This window comes from Syngnathoides biaculeatus, chromosome 9 (genome assembly GCF_019802595.1).
Source record: "Syngnathoides biaculeatus isolate LvHL_M chromosome 9, ASM1980259v1, whole genome shotgun sequence".
Lineage (NCBI taxonomy): Eukaryota > Metazoa > Chordata > Actinopteri > Syngnathiformes > Syngnathidae > Syngnathoides > Syngnathoides biaculeatus.
This window is the reverse complement of record NC_084648.1, coordinates 6328105-6354321: the sequence shown is the minus strand read 5'-3', so window position 1 is coordinate 6354321 and position 26217 is coordinate 6328105. Positions and strand designations below refer to the sequence as shown.

Below are 26217 nucleotides of genomic sequence, written 5' to 3'. Positions count from 1 at the left end.
GGTCTGGCTTTCTCTTACTTTCTGACGTTTGTTTCACGAGTGTACCATGTACTACAGTGCTTGTGGGCATGACGTGTCTGAAATGAATTTATTTTCCAGATCAAATTAACCCATTATTGAGAGTTGCTCCATTTCTGTTAAACTTCAGGGTGGTTGCCATATTCGGTGTGGAAGTTCTGCCCGTAATCTTGTTTTTTTTTTTTTGTTTTGTTTATCACCATGATGACGTACATAAACGCATATGTGGTCGCCATATTGGATGTGGCGGATCTGCCAGTAGGTAATTTGGTTCGTTGATGCACAAGCAAATACACAACTTACACAACATTGACTGCCTCGGATTCACACTAATAAATTTGGACAGACATGCACTAAAACCCATGTATGTCAGTTTTAATCTGATAATTACAAATGCCTGTTCTTTGAATGTTGAGGTTAGTGTTAGGTAAGCGTTGTTTTTACATAAACATATAGACACTTGTGTTTAAAATAAGTTTTGTGCGACAGAAGAGTCTCTGCTAGGATGAAGGCCAAAGTTTATAAAGATGGTGAGGCTGGCCATGATGTACGGATTAGAGACGGTGGCTCTGAAGAAACAACAGGAAGCAGAACTTTAGGTAGCAGAAATGAAGATGTTGAGGTTCTCGCTTGGAGTGAGCAGGTTGGATAGGATTAGAAATGAGCTCATTAGAAGGTCAGCCAAAGTTGGATGTTTTGGAGACAAGGTTAGAGAGAGCAGACTTCGATGGGTTGGACATGTCCAGAGGCAAGAGAGTGAGTATCTTGGTAGAAGGGTGCTGAGGATGGAGCTGCCAGGCAAAAGAGCGAGAGGAAGACCAAATAGAAGGTTGACGGATGTTGTGAGGGAACACATGAGGGCAGTTGGGGTTAGAGAGGAAGCTGCAACAGATAGGCTTAGATGGAAAAAGATGACACACTGTGGCGACCCCTAACGGGACAAGCCGAAAGGAAATGAACACTGCAAAAAGTATAAGATTCCACTTATAGCAATGAAAAGGTGCAGACTTGAAAAATGTATGCGTAAGTACAAAAACAAAAAGGAGAAATTATTTTTCATTAATAGGCGAGACCCTTGTCATCACTTGGCACGATGAAAAAAAATTCTCTGCACGGTTATCCTCATTAAATGAAACCTGTACACCAGTGATTGCTGTGGAAATCTTGGCTCGCACATCGGAAAATTGGGAGAGAACTGCATTGCAACGTGACGTTCTGTTCGGTGCGGAACAAAATGGCCCCCTTCCGCCGTCACTTTGCAGACTTTCTTTGCTACGTCAAGGCACTATCTTGCCTCGTTGCTACTCTTTGTAGGCAAGGCAAAGAAGCTCGTCGACTGACGTCACGCGCACTTGCGCGAATTGTGGCAGTGGAAATGTTTACGCGGACGGGCTCCACTGGGCCGGAACCACGCAGCTGTGTATCAACATGAGCGTCACCGGGAAAACGTGCGTTGAGGCGGCCCGGCCCGGTTGTCGTTGTTTCCCGAACAACCGCTTTCCTCCAGTTTGTCCCTTTCCCGCTCCTCGCCGCCATTGACTTCCAGTCCGGCCGCCATGTCCGCGCAGGAGGAAGACGGCGTGCGGGAGGAGTGGTCGCTGCTTATCTGGACCGTCGCGGCCGTGCTCGTCCCGGTCCTCATCACGCTGTGGTGCAGCGTCCAACGCTCCAAGCGGAAAACGCACATGAAGCAGTTTTTCCGTCAGAGCAGACATGGCTGGCACTACACGGACTTGTTCAGCAAGCCCACCTACTGCTGCGTGTGCTCCCAGCACATCATGCACGGGGCCTTCTGCGATAGCTGCGGCGTGTGCGCCGACGAGCAGTGCCTCCGCCGGGCGGACCGGGAGCTATCGTGCAAGGAGATTATGGCCCCTGCCCGTACGGACCGGGCCGTGACCCACCGGTGGGTCCGGGGCAACGTGCCCCTGGCCAGCTACTGTACAGTGTGCAAGCAGCAGTGTGGAACGCAGCCGAAGCTCTGTGATCTCAGGTACGGGATGCCCCACATGGAGTATAGACCGGTTTTACCTGTTTGCATCACGTCACACTGACCAGAATGTTTGGTGGGGTGATGTTTTTCAGAAAAACCTAATCTGACTGTTTTAGCACAGTGGTTCTCAAATGATTAACACAGAAAAAATACTTATACCATTATAATGATTTAGTATCATAGTAGCTCGAAGTTTTCATAAATGAATGCTATTTATTGTCATTTTATGACTGTGCAATGAAACGGGAGAGCCTTTCCTGAGTTAGTTACATAAAAATACCGCTGAGTACACCTAAAAATCTCCTGAGTCATCCATCCATCCATCCATCTTCTTTGCAGCTTATCCTCACAAGGGTTGCCGGAGTGCTGGAGCCTATCTCAGCTGTCAACGGCCAGGAGGCGGGGTACACCCTGAACTGTTTGCCAGCCAATCGCAGGGCACATCGGGACGAACAGCCGAACTCACAATCACACCTAAGGGCAGTTTAGAGTGTCCATTTAATGTCACATGTTTTTGGGAGGCGGCACGTTGGCTCAGCTGGTAAAGCGTTGGCCTCACTGTTCTGAGGTCCCAGGTTCAATCCTGGACCCGCCTGTGTTGAGTTTGCAGGTTCTCCCCGTGCCTGCGTGGGTTTCCTCCAGGTACCTCGGTTTCCACCCACATCCCAAAAACATGCAATATTAATTGGACACTCTAAATTGCCCCGAGGTGTGATTGTGAGTACGGATGTTTGTCCCAATGTGCCCTGCGATTGGGTGTCAACCAGTTCAGGGTGTACCCCGCCTCCTGCCCTTTGACAGCTGGGGTAGGCTCCAGCACTCCCTGCGACCCTTGTGAGGATAAGTGGCAAAGAAAATGGATGGTTGGAATTTATGTTATTGGGAAGAAACCGGAGTGCCCGGAGAAAATCCACACAGGCGGGTCCGGGATTGAACTTGGGACCTCAGAACTGTGAGACCAACGCTTTCCAGCTGCTCCACTGTGGCACCACTTCTGAGTCAGCTACATAAAAATACCACTGCATACTGCTAGTGTACTGTTAAATAGTAGTTGAAAAATGTTTGACGGATGCTTGATCAATCGAAAATGAAATCTGTTCAAATCAATATCTTGGCTGTGCTTCACCCCAAAGTTGAACAAAACGAGTCCAATCATGTTTCTACACTAAGTTTTCATCGAGTGGCACCGGTGCGACTCGGCCGTGCCAGCACGTGATTTACCATCTATATGATTACAATCGGCGGGACAGTGGACGACAGTTCTGAGGACCGGGGTTCAAATCCCAAATCAAATGGCCCGCCTGTGTAAAGATTGCATGGTCTCCCAGTCCCTTGCTTGGGTTTTCTCCGGGCACCATCACGTCTCTCTCGAACTTGCTTTTTATGTTGTTGTCACATGTGTGTCTTTTCACCATTTTTAGATGCGTGTGGTGTCAGACCACAGTGCATGACGAGTGCATGGACAGCCTGGTGGATGCAACCCGGTGCGACCTGGGCGAGTTCCACAACCTAATCATTCCGCCTCACTATTTGTACCAAGTCAACAAGCTTCGCCGTCTACACCCTGACGAGTATACAAAGGTAGGTGCGCTGGGGGCTCGTGCAGCACCAACAGCAGTACCAATTACCATATAATGCTGGACATTTTTTTTTAAGTCGCAGCGATGTCAAGGGCTTGTTTTGCTCATAGCTCGCGATGGACTGTGGGTGCGGCTGGGCTCCTGTGTTGGTCTTGGCGAACACCCGCAGTGGGAATAACATGGGGGAGGCTTTGCTGGGGGAGTTTCGCACTCTCCTCAACCCTGTGCAGGTTTGTTATCACATAGTTCCCATGCTCTCTATGTATGTTTTAGGCCGAGACATATTTTGCAAGAACAAAGAGATTTGTACACATCATCTTAGCAGAATGTGGCATTGGAATTATGATTGGCAGTGTCTACATCGGTTTAGTACATTTAGATTCTTGATGAGGGTTAGGCAACTCCACATACATACATGCAAAAAAGTCAAATGAAAAACAGTAAGTGCAATAGTAACGTTTCATTTTTTTGTGCCGTAACTTGATTTATTCTTAAGCCGCTGCACAAACTAGTTCATTCATAACCACGAAACATCGTATGTCGGAGCACTAATGTTAAAGGTTTTTCTTGTCCCTCTCAGGTTTTTGACTTGTCACAGCTTCCCCCTTCAAAGGCCCTTCAACTCTGCACCCTTTTGCCCCCTGGCTGTGTCAGGGTGCTTGTGTGTGGAGGTGATGGCACCGTGGGATGGGTGCTCGATGCCATTGACGGTATGAAGCTCAAGGTGGGAGCGCACTATTTTATCTTTTCGACTACATGAATGGCTGAAATGTTTTGTTGACATTAAAACTTCAGAACGATTGATTTTGATGTCCACCCCAAGCTCCAACACATCAGTTTGATAATCTTTGGTTGAATATCTGCACATCTCTGGGTCAGGGTCTAGACCAATTCATCCCAAGGGTGACCATCCTCCCTCTCGGAACAGGAAATGACCTTTCCAACACTTTGGGCTGGGGTGCGGGCTATGCTGGGGAGATCCCTGTGGAACAGGTTCTACGCAACATCCTAGATGCGGGCGTAGTCAAAATGGACAGGTGGGATCTTTAAATCGTATCAGCAGCATATAAACCGTGTTTCCAAAATCACAAAAATGTTGTTACCAAGAAATTGTAGTCTCTAAAAATACATCTGTTAAGACTACGATCGTTTGGAAACAAAAAAAGCCTCGGCGTCTTTGAATCCGTATTTGACAAACATGCATAACGTCACCGGTGATAAATGAGACCAATGTTCTGCTCTTTCGATTGGAATCATTTGAGTGCTGGTTCTGACCTGAACTAGAGGTCAAACAAGCTTTATGGTGAGAAAAATATTTGACGCAATAGCATGAGTGGCGCCACTTCATTGGTGGGATTCACTCAGTAATCCTAGATCATTACGATTGTAATCAATAAGTCTGATCCAATTTTGACATTGTGTTCATCTTTGGGACTACATCATCATTTTCAGATGGAAAGTGCAGGTGTCTTCCAAAGGCCTCTCTATTCGAAAACCAAAGGTGAGTTTGGAATCTACGACAATTATTGCGTGTATTCTTCTGGCATATGAATCGAACTTATATGGACCGTGCCCATTTTATTTATTAATTTTTAGCAGGGTAGCCACTTAAAATCTGCGGTGAGATGACAAATCCTGGCAGTATAAGCGAGAGCGCAATTCTGTCGCTACGCGAAAAAGTGGGGGATGTTTAGATGTGGTAAATTAAAATATGTAAAGTTGAGTCTGACACTTGTTGAGAGAGAGTAAACAGAAAAGGGGAAACTCAAACTGTTCCCTCATCTTGTTTTTCTGAAGCACACTGTGTGAACAATTACATGCTCTCATTTTGAAATACAGAACTACAAATTTTGATAACGGAAATACTTAAACGTAAACAATTACCGTAATTTCCGGCCTACGGCGCGCACCTGATTATAAGCCTCACCCACTACATTTGTAAAAGAAATACCATTTGGTACATACATAAGCCGCACCTGTGTAAAAGCCACAAGTGCCCACATTGAAACACGAGATATTTACAAACAAAAATGGTACACAGAAAGAGTTTTCAAAGTTTTAATATCTTAGTTTAGCTTAACATAGAAACACGGTAGCACAAACAGGGCTGGTTAAAAAAAAAAAGCATAGCGGTAAAAAGAAAAACAGCCGCGGCAGCTACACAGTCACAACATGGTAGCACAACACAAAAAAAAAAAAGAAACTGGTAAAAGTCCCTTCCTCGCCACATATATTCCACCGGTCTCACTCTTACCTTTTCCGCTCGAGTGCCTCCTCGCGGCCGTTAGAAAAAAAAAATGCACTAATTAGCCGCATCACCGCATAAACCGGAGGGTTGAAAGCGTGTGAAAAAAGTTGTGATTTATAGGCCGGAAATTACGGTATTTAATAATGCATAGCAGTAAAGAAACAATGAGATTGTCCCTGTTCAGTCAGCAGTCATATTACAATACAACAATATTACACTGATGCTGTCTACAAAGTCGTTTCCCAATCTTTATTTAGCTCGCAGCACTACCAAAGAAAAACGTCACAAAAGGTGTGAATGCTGAAAATGGAGAGAATCTGAGAAATTGACTGATATACTCTCAGAGAGCCATGACTTATTCTGTCCTCTGAGTGGCAAAAGCTGGATACACATATCTATATATTTTTTTACTGCCATCCATTGGATAAGCATTTACTTTTTCTGCCTCTCACGATACAATGCTTCCATAATTCCATGTAGAAAACTACATTTGTAAGCAGTAAAGAATTATTTTGGGTGTGCATTTAAAGATACAGTATGACCTCCTCAGGTTCTGTCCATGAACAACTATTTCTCTGTGGGTCCTGACGCTCTGATGGCGCTCAACTTCCACACACACCGTGAGAAAACACCCTCTTTCTTCACCAGTCGAATCATCAACAAGGTCAGAGCAGGTTCCACAGATCATACGACTTGTTTTTATATTTGTATATTCAGTTTTGTCACCGCTTCACTCCCATGACATGTTTTTTTTTTTTTTTGTCTTTCTTTTACTAGGCTGTGTATTTCTTATATGGCACCCGGGACTGTTTAGTGCAAGAATGTAAAGATCTGGATAAAAGGATTGAGGTACAGCGGATTTTTTTATGCCACGAAATGTTACGTTCTTTGCAGTTTTTTTTTTTTTTCCGCAGAATTCACCTGTAAATGTCGTAGATGCCTTTGATTGAATTTCAAACCCTTGGCGGCGGGGACGAGATTGCCCCACAATCGATTTTAATCTGTGTTCACATGTTCTCGGCGTGCTTCTGGTGTTTTTCCCAGGGTTCGCTGCCTTCCTCCCACATTCCAAAAACATGCATGCATGTATGCATGACTTTTTTTTTGTATTTACTACTAACATGCATTTTATTCTCCTTTATGGTTGACCAAAATCCTTAAGATGCATATATTGGTACTGTGTGTATAGTATAAATTTGTTGTACAGAATTTGAAACAGCTAAATGCTAAACAGTTTGCAATTACGATTAGCATTAGCATGCTAATGATTCAATTTTAGGTCATAAAGTACTAAAAATTCCCTTCAGCTTACTTATAATTGCTATTTTTTTGTTTACATTACACATATAATAGCGTGTATTAAAAAGACAGCCCTTTATCATTTTTGGCAACATTTATTATCGTCCCTAGACTGTGTCTGTCTCCACTAAATATCTTTGTGAAAGGTGTTCCGGTGGCACAAACATCATTCCAGCGTAATTGTATTCATTTATATTGTCCTGGCGGAGTGTCGAGGGAGGAGTTTTGTCTATTTTTGAAGTCGATTTAGCTGTGTTTTTAAACTAATTTTTTTTTTGCCCAAACCCTAATTTGCAGCAATGATTAGAAAATTTGAACTGCCGTACTTTTTGACAGAGGCAAAACAATTCAAATTTCTTTGTAGGACATTTTACAGTTGTACATTACCACAAACTTCAAAAGTCCTCCACATAATTGATTGCACTGAAAACCTTGTCGTTGCACACATTGATTATGTGGCTTTGTTCTTCCCACCATAGCTGGAGCTCGATGGTGAGAGGGTTTCGTTGCCCAGCCTGGAAGGCATCATCGTTTGCAACATTGGCTACTGGGGGGGCGGCTGTAGACTCTGGGAGGGAATGGGGGACGAACCCTGCGCCCCCACACGGTAAGACAAGGATCAGCAATGACACAGAGCGGCCTCGCGGCACACGTTGTTTGGTCCCCATGACGACAATGACGTTTGTTGTCTGTGCGGCAGGTTGGACGACGGTCTGCTGGAAGTGATGGGTGTGTTTGGTTCCTTCCACTGTGCTCAGATCCAGGTCAAGCTGGCTAACCCAGTTCGATTGGGACAGGCCCACACAGTCAGGGTGAGGCTACATCCGCCACATAATCGCCGTTCTGCTACTGCATTTTTTGAGGATATCTCACTGCACTGGTGACTCAAACTAAATGCTCATCTAGTACGTCTTTAGCACAATTTAAGAAAAAAAAAAGTACAAGAAGCACAAGCATATTTCATCTTTTGATGCAAAATGAGCTGTCTCAACGTGAGTCACACATGACAGTGGATTGAATTCTGCTTTATTAGAGGTATATCCACCCAAAAGATTTGGTCTCATACAAACCGAGAGGTTCCAAAATACAGTGAAGAAAACAAGTATTTGAACAGCCTGCGGTATTGCAAGTTCTTCCACTTAGAAATAATGGAGGGTTCTGAAATTTTCATCGCAGGTGCATGTCCGGTGTGAGAGTGATCATCTAAAAAGAAAAATCCAAAAATCTCAATGTATGATTTTTTTTTTTAACCATTTATTTGTGATACAGCTGCAAATAAGTATTTGAACACCTGACAAAACCAATGTTAATATTTGGTACAGTAGCCTTTGTTTGCTATTACAGAAGTCAAACATTTCCTGTAGTTGTTCACCAGGTTTGCACACACTGCAGGGGGGATTTTGCCCACTCCTCCACACAGATCTTTTCTAGATCACACAGGTTTCTGGGCTGTTGCTGAGGAACACGGAGAATCAGCTCCCTCCAAAGATTTTGTATTGGGTTTGGGTCTGGAGACTGGCTAGGCAACGCCAGAACCTTGATATGATTCTTACGGAGCCACTCCTTGGTTTTCCTGGCTGTGTGCTTCGGGTCATTGTCATGTTGAAGACCCAGTCACGTCCCATCTTCAATGCTCAGACTGAGGGAAAGACGTTGTCCCCAAAATCTCACAATACATGGCCGCGGTCATCCTCTACTTAATACAGTGCAGTCATCCTGTTCCATGTGCAGAAAAACACCCCCAAGGCATGATGCTACCACCCCCATGCTTCACAGTAGGGATGGTGTTCTTGGGATGGAACTCATCATCCGTTTTCCTCCAAACACTGTTAGTGGAATAATGACCAAAAGGTTCCATTCTGGTCTCATCTGACCACAAAACTTTCTCCCATGACTCCTCTGTATCATTCAAATGGTCATTGCCACACTAAAGGTGGGCCTTGTTGAAAATTTCAGACCCCTCCCTGATTTCAAAGTGGGAGAACTTGCAATATAGCAGGGTGTTCAAATACTTATTTTTTTTCACTGTATATGTGCAGGTACTACTACTACTACTGAAGCACTAGATGTTAATGTAGGATTTTTTTGTCACCAGTGCACAGTTTTGTCTTCACTAGTAACACGTACTTGTTCTGCTATTCTCAATGTCCTTGATGAATAGGCTACTAGTACATGACACATGCCAACAAGTTTGGCCTAGTCATGTTACTAGTCCAGTACAGAAGTTTACTAGTGAGGTTTAAGTGCATACTAGTCGGCCAAACATGGCGGGAGAATAGGGGAAAGAAATAAATAGTAGTAGGAATACCGTCATTCTACTAGCGCACCCCAGTTGTTCAACTAGAGTGCTGAATTGTCTTAATAGTGAGGACAAAGAGCATACTTGCACTTGGACCTCAAGATGAATATAAAAGCCAATGAATAGATTTCCCAACAACTTTGCACCGACATCAACTCTGGAACATTTAACCCTCCAGCTGGTCCTTAAGAGCTCCACGATGCCGATGCAAGTGGACGGCGAGCCGTGGGCGCAGGGCCCGTGCAGCGTCACCATTACCCACAAGACCCAGGCGCTCATGCTGTACCACAGCTCGGAGCAGACGGACGACGACGACGACGACGATAACGAATCCAGCACCTCCGAGACCGAGAGCCCCACGCCTCAGGACTCGCCCAGGCCCCCGGGGGCGGCATCTGCTCGAGCTTGACTTTCAACCCGCCCGATGATCTTTTTTCAGCACGTACAGTACAACACTCTGTAATCATATCTAATCTGTGCATCATTTGTTCTTTCCATTTTCAATTGTCAGTTGAAAAACTAAAAAAAAAACAAAAACAAATTTTCAAAAAACTGCTAGACCAAGTATTTTTTTAATAGTTAAAGTTTAGGCTCAAATCAAAAATTAGAAATGGAAGACAGTTGATTGGGTTCACGATGCCCGGAGGTTTGGTAACAAGCATCAGTAAAGATACATTAGCTTGTTAGCTGCCACAATAACTAAAATTCATCAAATGATCCAGCAGCCACATGGACAATTGATTATGTATTGCTTGGAGGGAGGGGGTGGGGTGGGGAAGTATATACTTTGTATTGCTCAGTAGTGCATTCCCAGCTGCTTCCACTGAAATATGAATTTGTCAAGCACAGAGATTTGAATTCGATAAAAATGCCCAACTAGTCTCAGTAGGCTCATCCAGATGGAGTGAGAAGAAGCACTTGCAGTCTGCGATGTCCGTCAAAAGTTGCTTGGTCCAAGCCTTGCCTTCAATCCGTCTTGTCACGGGATTTCCCGTCAAGTTGCTAGCTTGGTACGGAGCGCCGTTATGCCCGCATGTGGCGTGACACATGTCTGAAAAGGTCAGGACTGGTCAAGCCGATGGACGTATTGGGTACACTTGAATCAAGCGACGGGATGAATGATAGGCTAGCGTCTTTTTTTTGTTTTGTTTGTTGTTGGTGATGTGGTCGAGCGATTGACCGCTATCGATATATTGAGCACCCCTGGTTTAGGATGTTTCCGGCTTTAGGTCGTCCTATGGCCCTGCATTTCATTAGTCCACTAGTCCTCTCATCTACTGAACAGCATCTTAATCCAGTCACTCAGATTTGGAAAAATGTACAGGTGTGGTCAGTCATGCCCGCGGATATAAAGTTGCGGGTGTGTTTTCTGTTTGAAATTATGTGTACTTTAAGGGCGGAGGGGGTGTGGTGTCAGGTGAACAAGGAAGTAGAAGTAGGCTGAGCAGCAACTGTTGTTAGAAGACATCAGGCTGTGGTTCACTGCGCTAGATCGTTTTTCATGTGGGCTGAGATTGTGCGACAAGTGCGCAATTGTGCAGTGGCGCAGCTTTGAGGGATCATTGGTCAAGACTACACAAAATAAGCCACGTCTTTCAATAATCTATGGATTTCTACTCGGAACAAATTTTACGCGCGTGATTTTTCGTGCTTGACTCTGCAGATTTGCAAGTGCGATGGCGCGTTAAATCACAGTGACGGTTAATCCCATCTCAACCTGAAATGCAATGTTCACAAATTGCATGTTGACATTGATCAGAATGTAGAAGCCAGTTTTTCTTTTAGAACTGAATTATTTTTATTTTCAATCTTACAGAGAAATATTCTGCCACTATGTTCCAAATGTGTTTGTCTTTGCATATCGAGTAAAGCTTTATTAGTAACAGTGATAGTCCCCATCCCTTACATACCCCAACATCGCACTTCTAACGATGCTCATCCGCCACGCTTCATGGCAATAAAATATCACTGTGGGATGTGTTTGCCAAATGTAATTTTAGCTTGGACACTTCTGGTTTAGAGAGGGGTGGCACTGTGTTTCTCAGCTGGTGAGCGTTGGCCTCACAGTTCTGAGGACCCGGGTTCAATTCTGGCCCGCCTGTGTGGAGTTTGCGTGTTCTCCCCGTGCCTCAGTGGGTTTTCTCCAGGAACTCCGGTTTCCTCCCACATCCCAAAAACATGCAACAATAATTGGGAACTCCAAATTGCCCCTAGGTGTGATTGTGAGCGTGGCTGTTGGTCCCTATGTGCCCTGCAATTTGCTGGCAACCAGTTCAGGGTGTACCCCACCTCCTGCCCGTTGACAGCTTAGATAGGCTCCAGCACTCCCTGCGACCCTTGTGAGGATAAGCGGCTATGGATGGATGCTTTAGAGAGCCAAAATGTTGAATATTGAGAAAGTAATACTTTCTTTTTTAAATGGATGTACTGCAGTTTGTCGATTCACATTCTTATCAAGTGAATAATGTCCAATCGCGTCATCCAATGCAAACTTTGCGCAAATGACTTGTTTTCATTCTTCTTTCAACCGAGGTGTATTGACACGTGAAAAGCTGCGTGTTTACTGAGGCTCGTTAACAAATCAATCTTAGTCCTGTGGGCTGCTTTTTAATTCTGTATCTCTTTTTGCTTTAAATACATAATTGAATTTAAAACGGCTAATTGTTATGTTGCGGTGATTGGTATGTCAGTTATTGTTTTCTCGATTTCAGATAACTATTTGAAAATAGAAAGAAAAACAGATTTAAAAAAAAGCTTAATGGTTGATTTTTAATTGTGTGTAGTTTGGTGTTTCAACCCTTCTGACAGGAAGATCAGTTGGAGGTCAATGTGAAAGAAATTGTAGTCAGAATTGCACTTTTCCATGCGGCATAGGTCATATTGCTGACTAAACTGTTGATTTATGTTGAGTTATTTACAGCAAAGTTGTAGAGTTCGCAAGCGTTGGACCACGTGGGTGCCATGTTTTCATTCTCCAAAGAGAACAATTATTTTCAGCACAGTACTAAAATCACAAATCAGAGAAATGAGACTAAGTGAATGCAGAGAAGCTATGTCATTCATTAGTTTTTGTACTGCATTTTTACCAAGTGCATTAAGTATTAATGTTACAAATGTGTGTTTTTTTTTGTAATGCTACAAAACAATCACTGGATGGTGCATCAAACAGCTGATAGATTGATTTATGTTTAAATCTGCCATTAACTTGACAAGAAACTACCTTGCAGATGTAAAAGATGTGTAAAATGCCTTGCATTTATGGTGTTCTTTCTGTCTACTCACAGTTTTAATGTCCCGAGTGGTCTGTGTTGCATAATACTGCTGGTAAGAATGTCAGGTGACACTGGAGGTTCAGTTAGTACATTGCTATAACTCCTCTACGGAAGGACACATGGTTAAATTTTATGAATTTATGAAAACTCTTTCCTAAGTTGTGCATTAATGTATGCAGGCAAGCATTAATTGATATAAGTGTACTGTATTTTATGTTGTTACTTTTTCCTTCTTGGTGGGGCCATATTTGAAATGGTGGGCTCCAGTAAGCCAAATCGTCAATTCATGTGTGTTTTTTGAATGTGAACATCCGTGATTACTAATTTTATTTCATCCATTTTTTTATCAGTTTATTCCATCCTTTTTTACCAGTGATTTTTGTGTTTTATGGCACTGAATTGACATGTGTAAGAGGCATGATTTTAGCCATGTTAGTATCAGTTGCTTTTGTTTTGTTTGTTTCTTCCATGACTGCCTAGCATCAATAAAGAAACATTTCAAGGTAGTAATCAGACAGTGACGAATGAAAAGAAACATGACTCACTGAGTGTTAAATCTTTTAGTCATCAAACAAAACTGCATGCAACTGACTCACATGTTTCCCAGCATGGCTGCACACCTTTTTGTGGCGTTCTAAAATGTCACATGTGGTTGCACTCATTATTCAGAATGTTTTTAGTTATTACGTTGTATGCTACACACTTTTAAAGCAGTATTTGTATAATGTCTCAGAGATCCATCAAAAATTTGCTTCTAGCTGAGTAAGCATTGGATTTTTTTTTATTCAAAATGTATGCTCAGATTTTCAATATGTATTTACGTGTTTATTTTCCTTGTCGAATAGCTGAACACAAGAATGATATCGTTTTATTTTGACTGTCCTAACAATATACAAGTGCAGAGTTTGTTGTGAATGGAGGCTTTTTGACTGTTAAGGTCATGTGAATTTGTTACTTTGGATGTTAAGTTTGACTCAGTTGAATGTAAGAAGGCAATGTTTATGGATTGGATTATTTTCCCATGAATACTTTCATAATAAACTGTCTTAGATTGCTGCAATGTGAAGCGATACATGTTAAGCAAAGAGCTTGGTTGGCTCTCGAATTAAAACACTCCTCTCGGCTACATTAACTTTGACAGGGCATCCAAAATCTGGGGTTCAATTGCTAATAGAAAAATAGGCCATGTTTTCAAAGTCAAAAGGTTTTAATGAAGAAAACACAATTCTGAGCATTTCAAAGTGCATTTCCCCAATTTGAATCATGAAGCAAAATAGAAATCAAGAAACTTTATTTTTAAAATGATTCTAAATTCCATTTCACACGTACAATATATTGCTGGTGCTGTGATGACAACAGAAAAAAAGCATAAAAGATGATTAGGAAGCCCTTTTAAGGGACAGTAAACTTGATTAGTAACACCAATTATACATCAAACTGGCACACTTGCCAGCCTCAAAATGTAATCACATAAGACTTGCTTAAAACAACACTTAGAAGCACAAATTAATTGAAGTACAAAACTTCAGATCAGAAATAATTCAACAAAATACAATTCAAGAGGGAATTACATTACTAGAGCAAACATTTGCAGCATTGTAGGCGTTCATTTGGATCAAGCTTAATAGAACAATTCCCAAAGGGATAGAGACCACCACTCAAATCAATGAGCACAGCTTTCAACACATTAACCCCATTCACGGCCCTGTCTGTCCGCACACAATCAGTAATGGTTGGTGAGATACGAGACAAATTGTTTTAGATTTTTTTTTTCTCATCATTAAATATACATACAAATCCAATTTAGAGATCAATTTAAGTTTTGAGGAAAACTGTACCTTGGAATGTTTATTGAAATTTAGGCCAATAAATAATGGCCAGAAATAATAATAATAAACAACAGCTTTCACTAAAGGTCAGCTGGGATCGGCTCCCGGTCATAACCGACTCTATTGAGGACAACGCTAGAGAATGAATGAATGAACGAGCCAACCATTTTCTTAGCCCCTTATCCTCACGAGGGGTGCGGAAGTGCTGGAGCCTGTCCCAGCTGTCAACGGGCAGGAGGCATGGTACACCCTCAACTGGTAGCCAGCCAATCACAGGGCACATAACGATAACTGTTGCACTCATAATCACACCTGGGTGCAATTTAGTGTGTCCAATTCATGTTTCATGTTTTTGGGATGTGGGAGGAATCTCGAGTGCCCAGAGAAAACCCACACAGGCACGGGTAGAACATGCAAACTCCACACAGGCAGGCCCGGGATCGAACCCGGGACCTCAGAACTGTGAGGCTAAGTTGCTACAGATACGGCAATGCACTCCCAGCCTAGTATACTCTACTAGGCTAAAGCATACATTTTAAGCAAAAAATAAATATATTTCGTAAATGATTTAATTACATAAAGTATTTAAACAAAACATTTCTTTCTACTATGCAGTTTATTGTCAGGAAAAGCTAAAAAAATTGCTTTAAAAAACCCATTTTTTAGACTTGGAACGCATTATTTCATTTACAATTCATTGTAATGGGAAAACGTGCTTTGGTTTTTGAGGGTTTTGGTTTTCAACCAGCCTTCTGGACCGGATTGTGTTTGAGAACCAAGGCACCACTGCATTGACTATTATTTATTGTACCACTACTATATGACGTGGCAAATGTCAAATGTGTTCCTCAGGGATTCAGTTTGCACAGTGAAATAGATGACTCAGAGGAGAAAATCCAGAAAGCTGGATATACGGCCTCAGTGAATGGGAACACAAAAGAGTAAAAGGGATAAGCCCTATCTGCTACATTGTAAAACGTAGCAGAGCTGGAGTTAAAATCCAGCAACACACCAACACGTTTTGGATTGGTATGGACGACAACGGTCTCGTTGCTGTTGTGCCAAGCCGACAGCTTGATGTTAAACCACTCCACACACCAAGACTCGGCGTTGCGGCCAAGTCGACTGGTGGGACCTTTGCGGTCAATGCTACTGTAAGCCAATCCAATGCCAGTGAAGTTGTTGTTCTTAATCTGAACTTCCCAGTAGTGGCACCCATGAGTGAAACCCTGCGAGGCAAGCACTTGAGAGCAGACAGAGAAGCGTTCAGGCCAGTCGTCGCACTTTGCAGGAAGAACTTGGTCTGATACAGATGCCCTGGTGAAGCTCTCACTTAGTACGATCCGCTTGTGCGCTGTCTTTGGATCAAAACTGAGTGCGGTGCCATCTGTTAGCACAGAAAAATGAAAGATAAGGACATTCAAATTCTCGTAATCCTCGGTTTCATCTCAAATCAAGGCTATCAAACTCATTCTCATCACAAGCCCCTTTGTAGCTAGTTATGGTTTAGCCCAAAGGTTTGTGATGAGTAAAAACCATATACAGTGAGAGGAAAAGGTATGTGAACCCTGTGGAATTTCTGCAGCGGTGTCGAGAGAAACGAGTGACCCGACTTGCAAGTTTTTCGAGAAATAATTTTGCTTTGACGTGTGAGCTCTCACATGTCAGTCACGTCACACTTGACATAATGTGTGTGTGTGTGTGTGTGTGTGTATATCGTCTGGTGCCAGACAAAGCGCTTTGAAGATATCGAATTCTACACAAAGGTGATGTTTACTATTACACTAGACAAAGACAATTACACCTTATTTAAAACAAACTTTCATTCCACTAGCTTAATCTAGCTGTCCATTTTCTATTCTACTCATTCTCTCATGTGTTGCAGGTGTGCTGGAGCCTATCCCAGCTATCTTCTGGCGATAAGCGGGGTACACCTTGAACTGGTCGCCACCCAATCACAAGAAACATATAAACAACCGTTCGCATTGACATTCACACCTACAGGCAATGTAGAGTCTTCAATCAACATACCCTGCATGTTTTTGGAATGTGGGAAGAAACCAAAGTACCTTAAAGCTCCACTGTCATGGCTATAAACATTCTAAAATAGACATTGTAATGAAAATTGCATGTAACATTATTGACTTCAATGTCTATACGGAAAAATAAATCGCCTGCAACGTCATCAGATGTTACACCGAGACATTCGCCATTGAAAACACGTTGTGGCCCCTACTGTGGGACGTGCCTGCTATGGGACACGGAAGCTCTTGTCGAAGAAGAGAACATCTCACAATCGAGTGAAGTGACCGGGGCAATATTACACGATCGTTTGGAGCCATATGTAGATATCACATATGTATATGATGATCACGTCTAACCAACAACAGACTCCTAGACGAGGCGGTGCCGAAGCCGTCCGTGGCCCCGCCTAAGTCGTCCGTGGCACCACCGAAGTCGTCCGCATGGACAAGGCACCGCCGAAGTAATCCGCAGCGCCGACGGGTACATCGACACCTTAAGCATCCCTGACTTATGTACCCAGATCTTTTGATGCATTCTGAGAGGGTTATGTGCCACCCCCCCCCCCACCCACACAATTGTTTTTTTTCGTAGCTCTATCAACACCTACCTGTCATTTGGAACCCACAAAACTCTCGTCCTTTCCACCTGTGCAATCCATTTTTCACAACAAACCGGGTCTGTATGAAGAGTAAATCCATCCTCCCGAGTGTTTGAACAATATCCAGAAATAGAACGAACCGGCATTCTGGATAACATGAAGGAACAACGACCTACCTTCCAGCAGGTAAAATTAGTATAAACAGACGAGCCAGCCTGAGTGCGCTCCTGCTGTCAACGTCACTTCCTGCTTCTTCTCAAAAACAAATCCCTCGAGAGGATTTTCATGGCGGGAGTTACAAAAAGCCATAGACGTCAAAATCATGTTGTGTGGTGAAAAAATGGATGGGTCCATTCCGGCTGCGTTTTTTTCATTTGTAACCTACTAAAAATCATGCATTTCATAATAGCGCAGCTTTAAGAAATCCCACACAGACACAGGGAGAGCATGCAAACTCCATGGAGCGGTGGCTGGGATTTGAATCCCAGTCCTCGCAACTGTGATGCAGATGTGCTAACCAGTCAACCACCAATCTCCCCACTAGTTTAATGTTATGGCTAATTAAAATCTATTGCTGTGCTTTGACCCTGTAAGCAAAAAAACTGAAGACTGTTCAGGAACATGTACACTGACAATATAGCAAAATTCACATTCATATAAGCCTTTATGCTTAGAATGTCCAAGTGCCACTGTCATGAAATGCACAATTTTTAGTATGTTGTTAATGAAAAAGGCAGCCGCAATGGACCCATCCATTTTTTCACCACACAACATGATTTTGACGTATATGGCTTTTTGTTACTCCCGCCATGAAAATCCTCTCGAGGGATTTGTTTTTGAGAAGAAGCAGGAAGTGACGTTAATATCAGACGCCCACTCAAGCGGTCTCGTCTGTTTCTACTAGTTTTACCTCCTGGAAGGTAGCTTGTTGTTCCTTCGTGTTAGCCAAAATGCTGGCTCGTTATATTGCTGGATATTGCTCGAACACTCGGGAGGATGGATTCATTCTTCATATTTTTCAAATGGATTGCACGGGTGCAAAGGACGAGAGCTTCCAAATGACAGGTAGGTGTGGGGTTTGGGGGAAGGGGGGGGCGTAATCCTGTCAGAATGTAACAAAGGATCGGCGCACGTAAGTCAAGGGTGCTAAATGTCTCGATGCACCCGTCGGCACCGAGCACGGCTTCGGCGGAAGCTCGTCCAAAGCGGACGAGGCACGGCTTCATCCGGGCTGGCTCATACATACTGTCTGGGAGACTGTTGTTAGTTAGAAGTGATTCGGATATCATCTAAATATGGCTCGAAATGATAGGGTAATATTGCCTCGGTCACTTCACTCATTTGTGAGATGTTCTCTTCTTTGAAAAGAGCTTCCATGTCCCATAGTAGGTGGCACAAGCGTGTTTTCAATGGCGAATGTCCTGGTGTGACGTAATGAACAAACGATGCAGGCAATATGGCTACCACTTGGATGCCGAATGACACTTCTGCGACTTTGCGCATGGATGACACGCTCTCCGCTCATATTCATTTTTCATATGGACATTGAAGTGAATAATGTTATATGTATTGTTCATTACAATTTCTATTTTAGAATGTTTATAGGCATGACACTTGACCTTTAATGCCGTACTGATGACTCACCATTCCAACACGTTTGAAAGGTTGTGTCACCGCAGCGAAATAAAAGTTGTAATCATAATAAAAGGAACATTAGAGTCAATACAGAGGAAAGGTGGACCAAACTAAACTGAGACCATAACAACGAATGCAAACAAGAATTCAGATCAGACGTTCACTGGAACGCCATGCACTGAAAAATATGACATCTTCATGAGACCATATTATTCCAATTATGCAGGGACACCAGACAGCGAGCACGACTTCACACTTTGATTTATCTGAGTGTTTTTTCTGATTAAGTGCGTGCCATCGGTTTGATTATCAAAGGAATTCTAATGGGCTCAGCAATTAGCAAGATTTTCTTTTTTTCCGAGGGAAAGAGAGGTGGTGTCTATTTGCGCACTACGTAAGTGGAAGACAGTGATTGATTGAGAAATCCTCTGTTGGAGTGGAGGCAACGATGAGAGGAAATCCAGTAAGAATGATCAAATTAAAAGGGAAAATAAGATAACATACACATCAGAAGACGGTGTCTATTTTCAGCGACAAGGTCAGAAGGACAGTCCATCGTTTCTAAAGCCAAAATGAGAAACACGGAAATGCTGAAAGATAACTGACATCATTTTACGTGGTTTTAAGGTATGTATTCATGCAGACAAGGTGTACCTGTTCTTTCTTTGGGTTCAGGTGTCGGAGTTAGATGGGGCATGATTCTTAGTTTCCCACTATACGCCAGGAGGTTTTCCATCGAACGAGACAGATTTTTTGACCGTTCCTGGCCGCCACCCAGGATTGGACTGGGCTTGTTAGGTTTTTCTAAAGAAAACATATTTTTGACAAGATTAGATAATCTGATTTTTGGCTCTTAAAAATAATCCAGTATTGTAATGTTTTCTGACTGTGTGGTGTCTTCTTGTCAGCTTTGACGTTGACTGGCTTCGCCGCTGGGGGTTGATTCTTTATGGGATGTCTTGGCAGGATTTTCTCCTCTAACAAAGACAAATATTTTATTCATGAAATGTATGTTGTCATTAACGGTCATACGCGTGTGCAGCATAAAAGTAGTCACCCTTCAATTTTCCCACATTTCACGTTATTCCCAAGTTTAAGACTTTGTTCCATTATTTAAACGACTCAAAGACAAAATCAAAAATAGTAATTGAAGATTCAATACAAACCATCACAATGCTTCACTGAAGGTACGGCGTTGAATGGTTTTTCTGTGTATTGGTTGTAGCAAACATACTTTTTGGAATTTTGTCCAGAAAGTTAATTTTGGTTTCATGAGACCATAAGAGATTTTTTTTCCCACGGGTTTGAGAAATTTTGTTATGGTCGGATGAAACAGGCAAATGATCCAACTGAAAATGTTACCTGTTTTAATTAATGGCAGTCTGGCATCAAGAGGCTGACTCAGGATGTCACACATCTGTTTCTTCAGATTAACAGCAAACTCCTCGGTTGCTGTCAACTTTTTGGAGTCCAAGTTGATTCGAGGGGCGTAAGGATCAAAAGTTGCAGCTTTGGGCAGGTTAAGTGAAGCCTGTGAGGAAGGAAGCACAACGGACGAATAGATAGATACCGCTGATGCAGGCAAGAAGTTATATGAATTCGGATTCAAAATTGGTAACGATTGTGGGAAAAAAAAACTAAAAGTATAAAATCCTGGGACCCAATAATCACTACTGTTACCAATATATGCTCTCCATTAGGGTTTGAGTTCACATGTACTGGGCGTAATTCAATCTTGGGCCAGCCTGTTATGCACCTTCTCAACAGCACCACAGAAAATGTCAAAAAAGTTGCGTTCAAGTGTGTTCAGTTGTGCTTGCTCTTCAAGGAAGATGCTACTTGCTTGTAGTTAACTGGTAAAATGGATACAGGAATAACTGTACAGCTTTGCACTCCTACTGTGTGTGCAGAATCCTTGTTAATTATCAAACTGATGCGAATGGGTCATTCTTCCTCCTCGATGTAGGTTGAACAGAGTAATTTACTTTTTGTGAATGCTCTTCTCATTACTCCAATTTCATAAGAGAAAGAAGATTGAGGCAAAGTGCATTGCGTTTTGTTTGTTTGTTGGCATTATTCCGCATTTGTCATTGATAAACACAATGGGGTGTCATTCCAACTTTCAAGCCATCAATTAGTATCAGACGGGCTGAGTTAAAAGACTGAGGGCTTTTTGTGAATTTACCGCGGTGGGTAACATGAATCTGCGCAGAAAGGTTGTGGTCATTTCGCATTCCGCTGCAAGCAGAGGAATTTATAAGAGGCAGGTCTGCACCACTGTGGGAGTGAACCCAAATGATTTCAGTCATGTCCAATCAAAGTGGCTCCTCTCATTTCCTTGAAATGCAGTGCAAAGATAATCTCGAATGGAGACGCCTCTGTACGGATGACGACGATGCATAATCGCAGTGATCATTGCGTGATTGGAGGATTGTCACCACTCTTAGCCAATGTGGTAACAGACAATATAAGGTGCTGTCCTTATTATTAAAAACTGCATATAATGTGCTGGTAATAACCATTAGCAAATTAAACATGTCCGTAGCCCTCATGTAACTATAACCACCCCTGATCATTCATCACCCATAGTTAAGCCAGCTAGTACCAAAGATGCATTATTTGCCTTGAGGATGCTCATGGGAAAGTACAGAGACAGTCAGAAGGATCTACATTATGTTTTTGTAGACCTAGAGAAAGCCCATGTCAGAGTACCAAGTGAGGAACTGTGGTACTGCATGCGCAAGTCTGGTGTGGCGGAGAAATATGTTAGAATAGTACAGAACATGTAAGAGGGCAGCAGAACAGTGGTGAGATGTGCCGTAGGTGTGTCAGAATAATTTAAGGTGGAGGTGGGACTGCATCAGGGATCCGCGCTGAGCCCCTTCCTGTTTGCCGTATTAATGGATAGGCTGACGGACAATGTTAGACTGGAATCCCCTTGGACCATGATGTTCGCAGATGATATTGTGATCTGGAGTGAAAGCAGGGAGCAGCCGGACGAACAATTAGAAAGATGGAGGTACGCACTGGAAAGGAGAGAAATTAAGATTTGCCCAAGTAAAACAGAATATATGTGCATGAATGTGAGGGGCGGAGGAGGAAGAGTGAAGCTCCAGGGAGAATCTGTATTGCATTCAAATGCAGTGATTAGGTAAGATGAGGCATTACAAAAGCGTTGTTACATTATGTAACAGTATAACTATTGGATCACAAACTGGTGACAAGTTTGGTACACACCTTGAAAATACAACAATACTCAGGGCTTATCGGTCTTAAAAAAATGAAAAAATTCATAGGACGGACAGGGATTATCTCGTGTGCCTCCGCCGTTGCTAGGAAAGCCACGATAACCTTTGGATAGCTGTCACAGCACAGTGGAAGTTTGGTTTATGGATCTGATTTATGAACAATTTATTTTATGAATAGTTTTTTCAAAAGAAAAACTACCACAGGTTACAGACTAAGGTTTATGAACAGTCTTGTTATGGTCGGTTCAGAACATGGCATAAACATCATGGGATCTGTGCTTGAGGTATCCTTATCTATATTATGGGACACCAGTGCAGTTGATTGCGCAGTGTTGCCATAGTTACGTAACCACACAATATCTACTGGGTAAAAACATTATTTGATAGCGGCGGCTATGTCACTGGTACTACTGATGATGCTCATTTAAAAAAAAAAAAAAAACATACTAGATGCGGAATAACTTCCTGGTCAAAGAATCCACTGAAATTCTCACACTCGTTCAATCATCGATGAGTCTTATCTTCCCCATTAGTACCTACCTCTTATGGCGCTCAATTTAATTTTTTTCCCATTTACCGTTGTTTTTTTCCATTTGTTGTGATTTTTTTCATTTTCTGTTGCGTTATTCGTTGTTCCTTTTTAATTTATTGTTATGCTTAGTTATTTGTCTTCGTGATTAGTTACAGTATTTCCTTTAGCGTTTTTAAGTTCCTGTTGTGTTTGGTTGTTAGTCGACTTGCCGTCTCGTTGCGTTATTCGCTTTTGTGTTTTACCTCAGGGTCGGCATACATTATCAGCACAACTTTTGCCTGACAAAAAGGTGAATTTTGTCCTATTTTCACAGTAAAATTTTTGTAATATTTTCAGTTTCAACGACGCAGAAAGATGTCGAGAATCATCAGTGAATGAAAGGAAAGAACAGGGAAAAAAACATTATGATCTCACCTGCAAAAAGGCCATTGTTCGTGACTGACCAAGTAGGCTCTGGATCTCCACTTTAGCCTTGCTCAAGTTAGTAATATTTTCAGAAAACCTTTTCATGAGAACTCTGAGCTTGGTCTGAGAAGACTCCAGCTCTTGGTCCACCGCGATCATAGCAGCACGCTCCTCATTGACTAGCATGTCTCGAATCTGTTGGTACTCATGAGCCAAAGCGAATTTCTTGGTGGAGGCGCTGCCCTACAATATGAACACAAAAGGATCCACAACCCATTATTATATGTCGGTGTTTTCTTCACAAATGTCATTTTAGTACTAGTGAGTTAAATAAATGTCTGACAACTGAACAAAGGCTAACCTGGGCATCACATGATGTCGTGATGTCACAAGGCTAATGGATTCTAACAAGTTTTGTATGTAATCCACACCCCAAAACAAAGGCAATCACCATTAAAATGTTTTAAACAAAGAGGGATTTTTTGGTAGATGCATTTATCTATTTCCATATACAAAACTAACAAGATGAGGAAAAAATATTTTTCAATGTTCTGTTCACAACTATACCTTAAAGGTCACGTGTTATGAAATGGATGATTTTTAGTATGTTAATAATGAAAAAAGCCAGCTGGTACGAACCCATCCATTTTTTTTTTTAACCACAAAACATGATTTTGACGTACATGGATTTTTGTAACTCCCGCCATGAAAATCCTCTCAAGGGATTTGTTTTTGATAAGAAGCAGGAAGTGACGTAAGGGCCAGGAGCGCCCTCCAGCGGACTCGTTTGTTTCTATTAGTTTTACCTGCGGGAAGGTAGCTCGTTGTTCCTCCGTGTTAGCCAAAATGCCGGCTTGTTGCATTACTGGATATTGCTCCAACACTCGGAAGGATGGATTTACCCTTCATAAGTTTTCAAGAGCCCTGCTTTGTTGTGAAAAATAAGATTGCACGGGTGCAAAGGATGAGAGCTTCGTGGGTCCCAAACGACAGGTACGTGTGCATACAGCTACTAAAAAAAAAAATAATAGTTTGGGGCAGACCACGTAATTAGTCTCTCATAACGTAACAAAAGATCCGCATACGTATGACAGGGATGCTAAATGTGTCAATGTGCGCGTTGGACGGCTGCCGGCAATGGCGCACTCAGCCGTGGCGGCCAGCCTTGTCGGTATGTTTATAGGGATGACACTTTACCTTTAAACTAATATAATGTCTCTTTTTACTGTGTATATAAAATGTCAGTCAGGTTCACATTGAATGACTAGCTCAAATATATTTAAGAGCACAACTTTGTGTGTTCTCATAAAATATGTTAAAACTCATCGATATCTGCTGGAACCAAAGTGCAGTACTCTTTGAAAGAGTGCAAAATAAATATGAAAATGTTGCTTTTCTGTGGATATTCCAAGTGTCATGAGGGTCTTTGGTTTTGTCATTCTTTTTCTAGATGAGTAACATAACCCAAAAATGAACAAGATCACATTTGGAGATATTTTCCAAAACAAGTGGTATTACATTATAATATCATTGGAATTGGGGTTTATACTTTAGAACTTTCTCTTTGGAGCCATGTTCTCCTACTAGGACCGACCGAACACTGCACACTGTAGTGTAACCACATAGAAAACAATAAAAATGCACGGTTACCTGCAGATTTTGCTGGATGTCTGCCATTTGAGATACGACAGCCTCGTTCTGTTTAATCTTCTTGTCAACAAAACCCAACTTCTGTCTCAGGTTGGACTGCAAAGGGAATAATAAAACCGACGCATTTACAGTCCAATGCTGGACTGGTTGCCAGTCAATTTTACATAAAATGTACTCACGTTTTACCAACAGACAATTTCGTGGAGAGACTTCAAGGAATCAAACTTTTCATTCACGTTTTACGCGGTTACAGACCTCTTGCTTGGTCCTTTGCTGCTCGGGTGTGATGAAGTCGCAGGTTTTGTGTACTTGCTGGAGGCAGAGGGTGCAGATGAGGCGGTCGTGCTGGGTGCAGAAGAGCTCCATGAGTTTGTGGTGGTCCGGGCAGATGCGCTCCAACAGGTCGCCGATGGGCTCGGTCAGCTGGTGGACCCGGAACATCGGGCTGTCGCGGTGCGGCCGCAGGTGTCGGTCGCAATAGGAGGCCATGCAGGTCAAGCAGGTCTTGACCGCCTCCGCTTCCATACACGAATCACAGCGTATGGCTGTGCCCGTGGCCACTTTGCTCGCCGCCATTCCTGAAGAGATCGCATCCGCTTCGACTTTGGTCAACCGGGCATTGAAGGTCTCGACCACGGCACTGAGAACCGTGTTTTTCTTCACTTCCGGCTTGGTGGGGTAGCGGGTACGACATTGCGGACAGCTGTTGCTTTCTTTCCAAGTGGCGAGGATGCACTCCTGGCAGAAGTTGTGTCCACAGGGGATGGTCACTGGACTGTCGAAGGTACACAGGCAGATACTGCAGGTAAGGTCGTCACCGAGGCAGAGCAGAGACAGCTGGGAGTCGTCCACGTCCGCCATCTTGCTGCAAAATGAAGGGACAAAGCGAAACTTAACTTCACTTTTCACGAAAACGAAAGTATAACGGAGCATTTTGTCACATGACTGTGACACTAAACCACAAAATTCGGTGCATTACCGCCACCTACTGTTACAACGTGTGTCTCAGGTATGTTACCGATTTACCCCAGTAGCTTGAAGTAAATCAATACTGTACATACAATCTATACGGTCTGTCCTATTAATAATTGTCCTCATATTGTTTCCTGAACTCATAATTTAAAATGATCTAAGTTTACTGTTTAAATAAGTGTATTTAAAGATCAAGTGTCATCCCTATAAACATTCCAAAATAGATATTGAAGTAAAAAATACGCATAACATTATTCACTTCAATGTCTACACGAAAAAATAAATATGAGCAGAGAGCGCGTGTAACCCGGTTAAAAGTTGGTACAGGTAAAATTTCAGTATAATAGAGTAGCAATTATTAGGTTATAGTGTAGCACCGGAGAAAAGGAGTCGGAGGCAGAGTGTCGGACACAGGAACAAAACTTGTTTTATTGGCAGACATCAAAACACTACTCGCATAACGGCAGGAACTCTGTGAACTACCCACTCCGGAAGAGCAACAACAAAAACAGTCCGTGTGGAACCCCGCACCCCAACTCGAAGTCCCGCGGGTGAATTATGTAAACACCACACAAGCCCCCCCAGAATTCACCCATAGTCAAAATCCTCGTGCC

General features: G+C 42.6%; 2 protein-coding genes across 3 annotated transcripts; one reads left to right on the top strand and one right to left on the bottom strand.

Annotated features, from left to right (window-relative positions):
* The first annotated feature begins 1369 nt into the window (after positions 1-1369).
* Positions 1370-13764, top strand: dgke (diacylglycerol kinase, epsilon). Its single transcript, XM_061830654.1, has 11 exons — positions 1370-2011; positions 3433-3592; positions 3702-3821; positions 4172-4315; positions 4471-4628; positions 5044-5092; positions 6390-6503; positions 6617-6688; positions 7618-7745; positions 7839-7950; positions 9616-13764. Exons 1-11 carry the CDS (start codon positions 1575-1577, stop codon positions 9844-9846), a joined length of 1725 nt encoding a protein of 574 aa, XP_061686638.1. The 5' UTR covers positions 1370-1574; the 3' UTR covers positions 9847-13764.
* Positions 13765-13983: 219 nt separating this feature from the next.
* trim25 (tripartite motif containing 25) lies at positions 13984-26060 on the bottom strand. Of its 2 annotated transcripts, XM_061830856.1 has the most exons (9): positions 25981-26060; positions 24887-25496; positions 24632-24727; positions 22991-23224; positions 20159-20327; positions 19684-19773; positions 19451-19600; positions 19301-19357; positions 13984-15925 (listed from the first exon to the last, which is right to left on the bottom strand). In XM_061830856.1, exons 1-9 carry the CDS (start codon positions 26043-26045, stop codon positions 15387-15389), a joined length of 2010 nt encoding a protein of 669 aa, XP_061686840.1. In that variant the 5' UTR covers positions 26046-26060; the 3' UTR covers positions 13984-15386. The 2 variants fall into 2 exon arrangements, with proteins under 2 accessions (XP_061686840.1, XP_061686839.1); XM_061830855.1 differs by lacking the exon at positions 25981-26060 and having other exon boundaries at positions 24887-25613.
* Positions 26061-26217: the final 157 nt, after the last annotated feature.

Bases quoted from the DNA above. Each gene is read 5' to 3' on its own strand.
- dgke (XM_061830654.1), top strand. From the start codon at position 1,575: ATGTCCGCGCAGGAGGAAGACGGCGTGCGGGAGGAGTGGTCGCTGCTT. The intron at 6,689-7,617 runs GTACAGCGGATT...TTCCCACCATAG, and splicing joins ATCTGGATAAAAGGATTGAG to CTGGAGCTCGATGGTGAGAG. The intron at 7,951-9,615 runs GTGAGGCTACAT...TTAACCCTCCAG, and splicing joins GACAGGCCCACACAGTCAGG to CTGGTCCTTAAGAGCTCCAC.
- trim25 (XM_061830855.1), bottom strand. From the start codon at position 25,564: ATGCTCCGTTATACTTTCGTTTTCGTGAAAAGTGAAGTTAAGTTTCGC. The intron at 24,728-24,886 runs GTCTGTAACCGC...TTCCCTTTGCAG, and splicing joins AGCAAAGGACCAAGCAAGAG to TCCAACCTGAGACAGAAGTT. The intron at 15,926-19,300 runs GTATGTTATCTT...CTGTGCTAACAG, and splicing joins TAGACACCGTCTTCTGATGT to ATGGCACCGCACTCAGTTTT.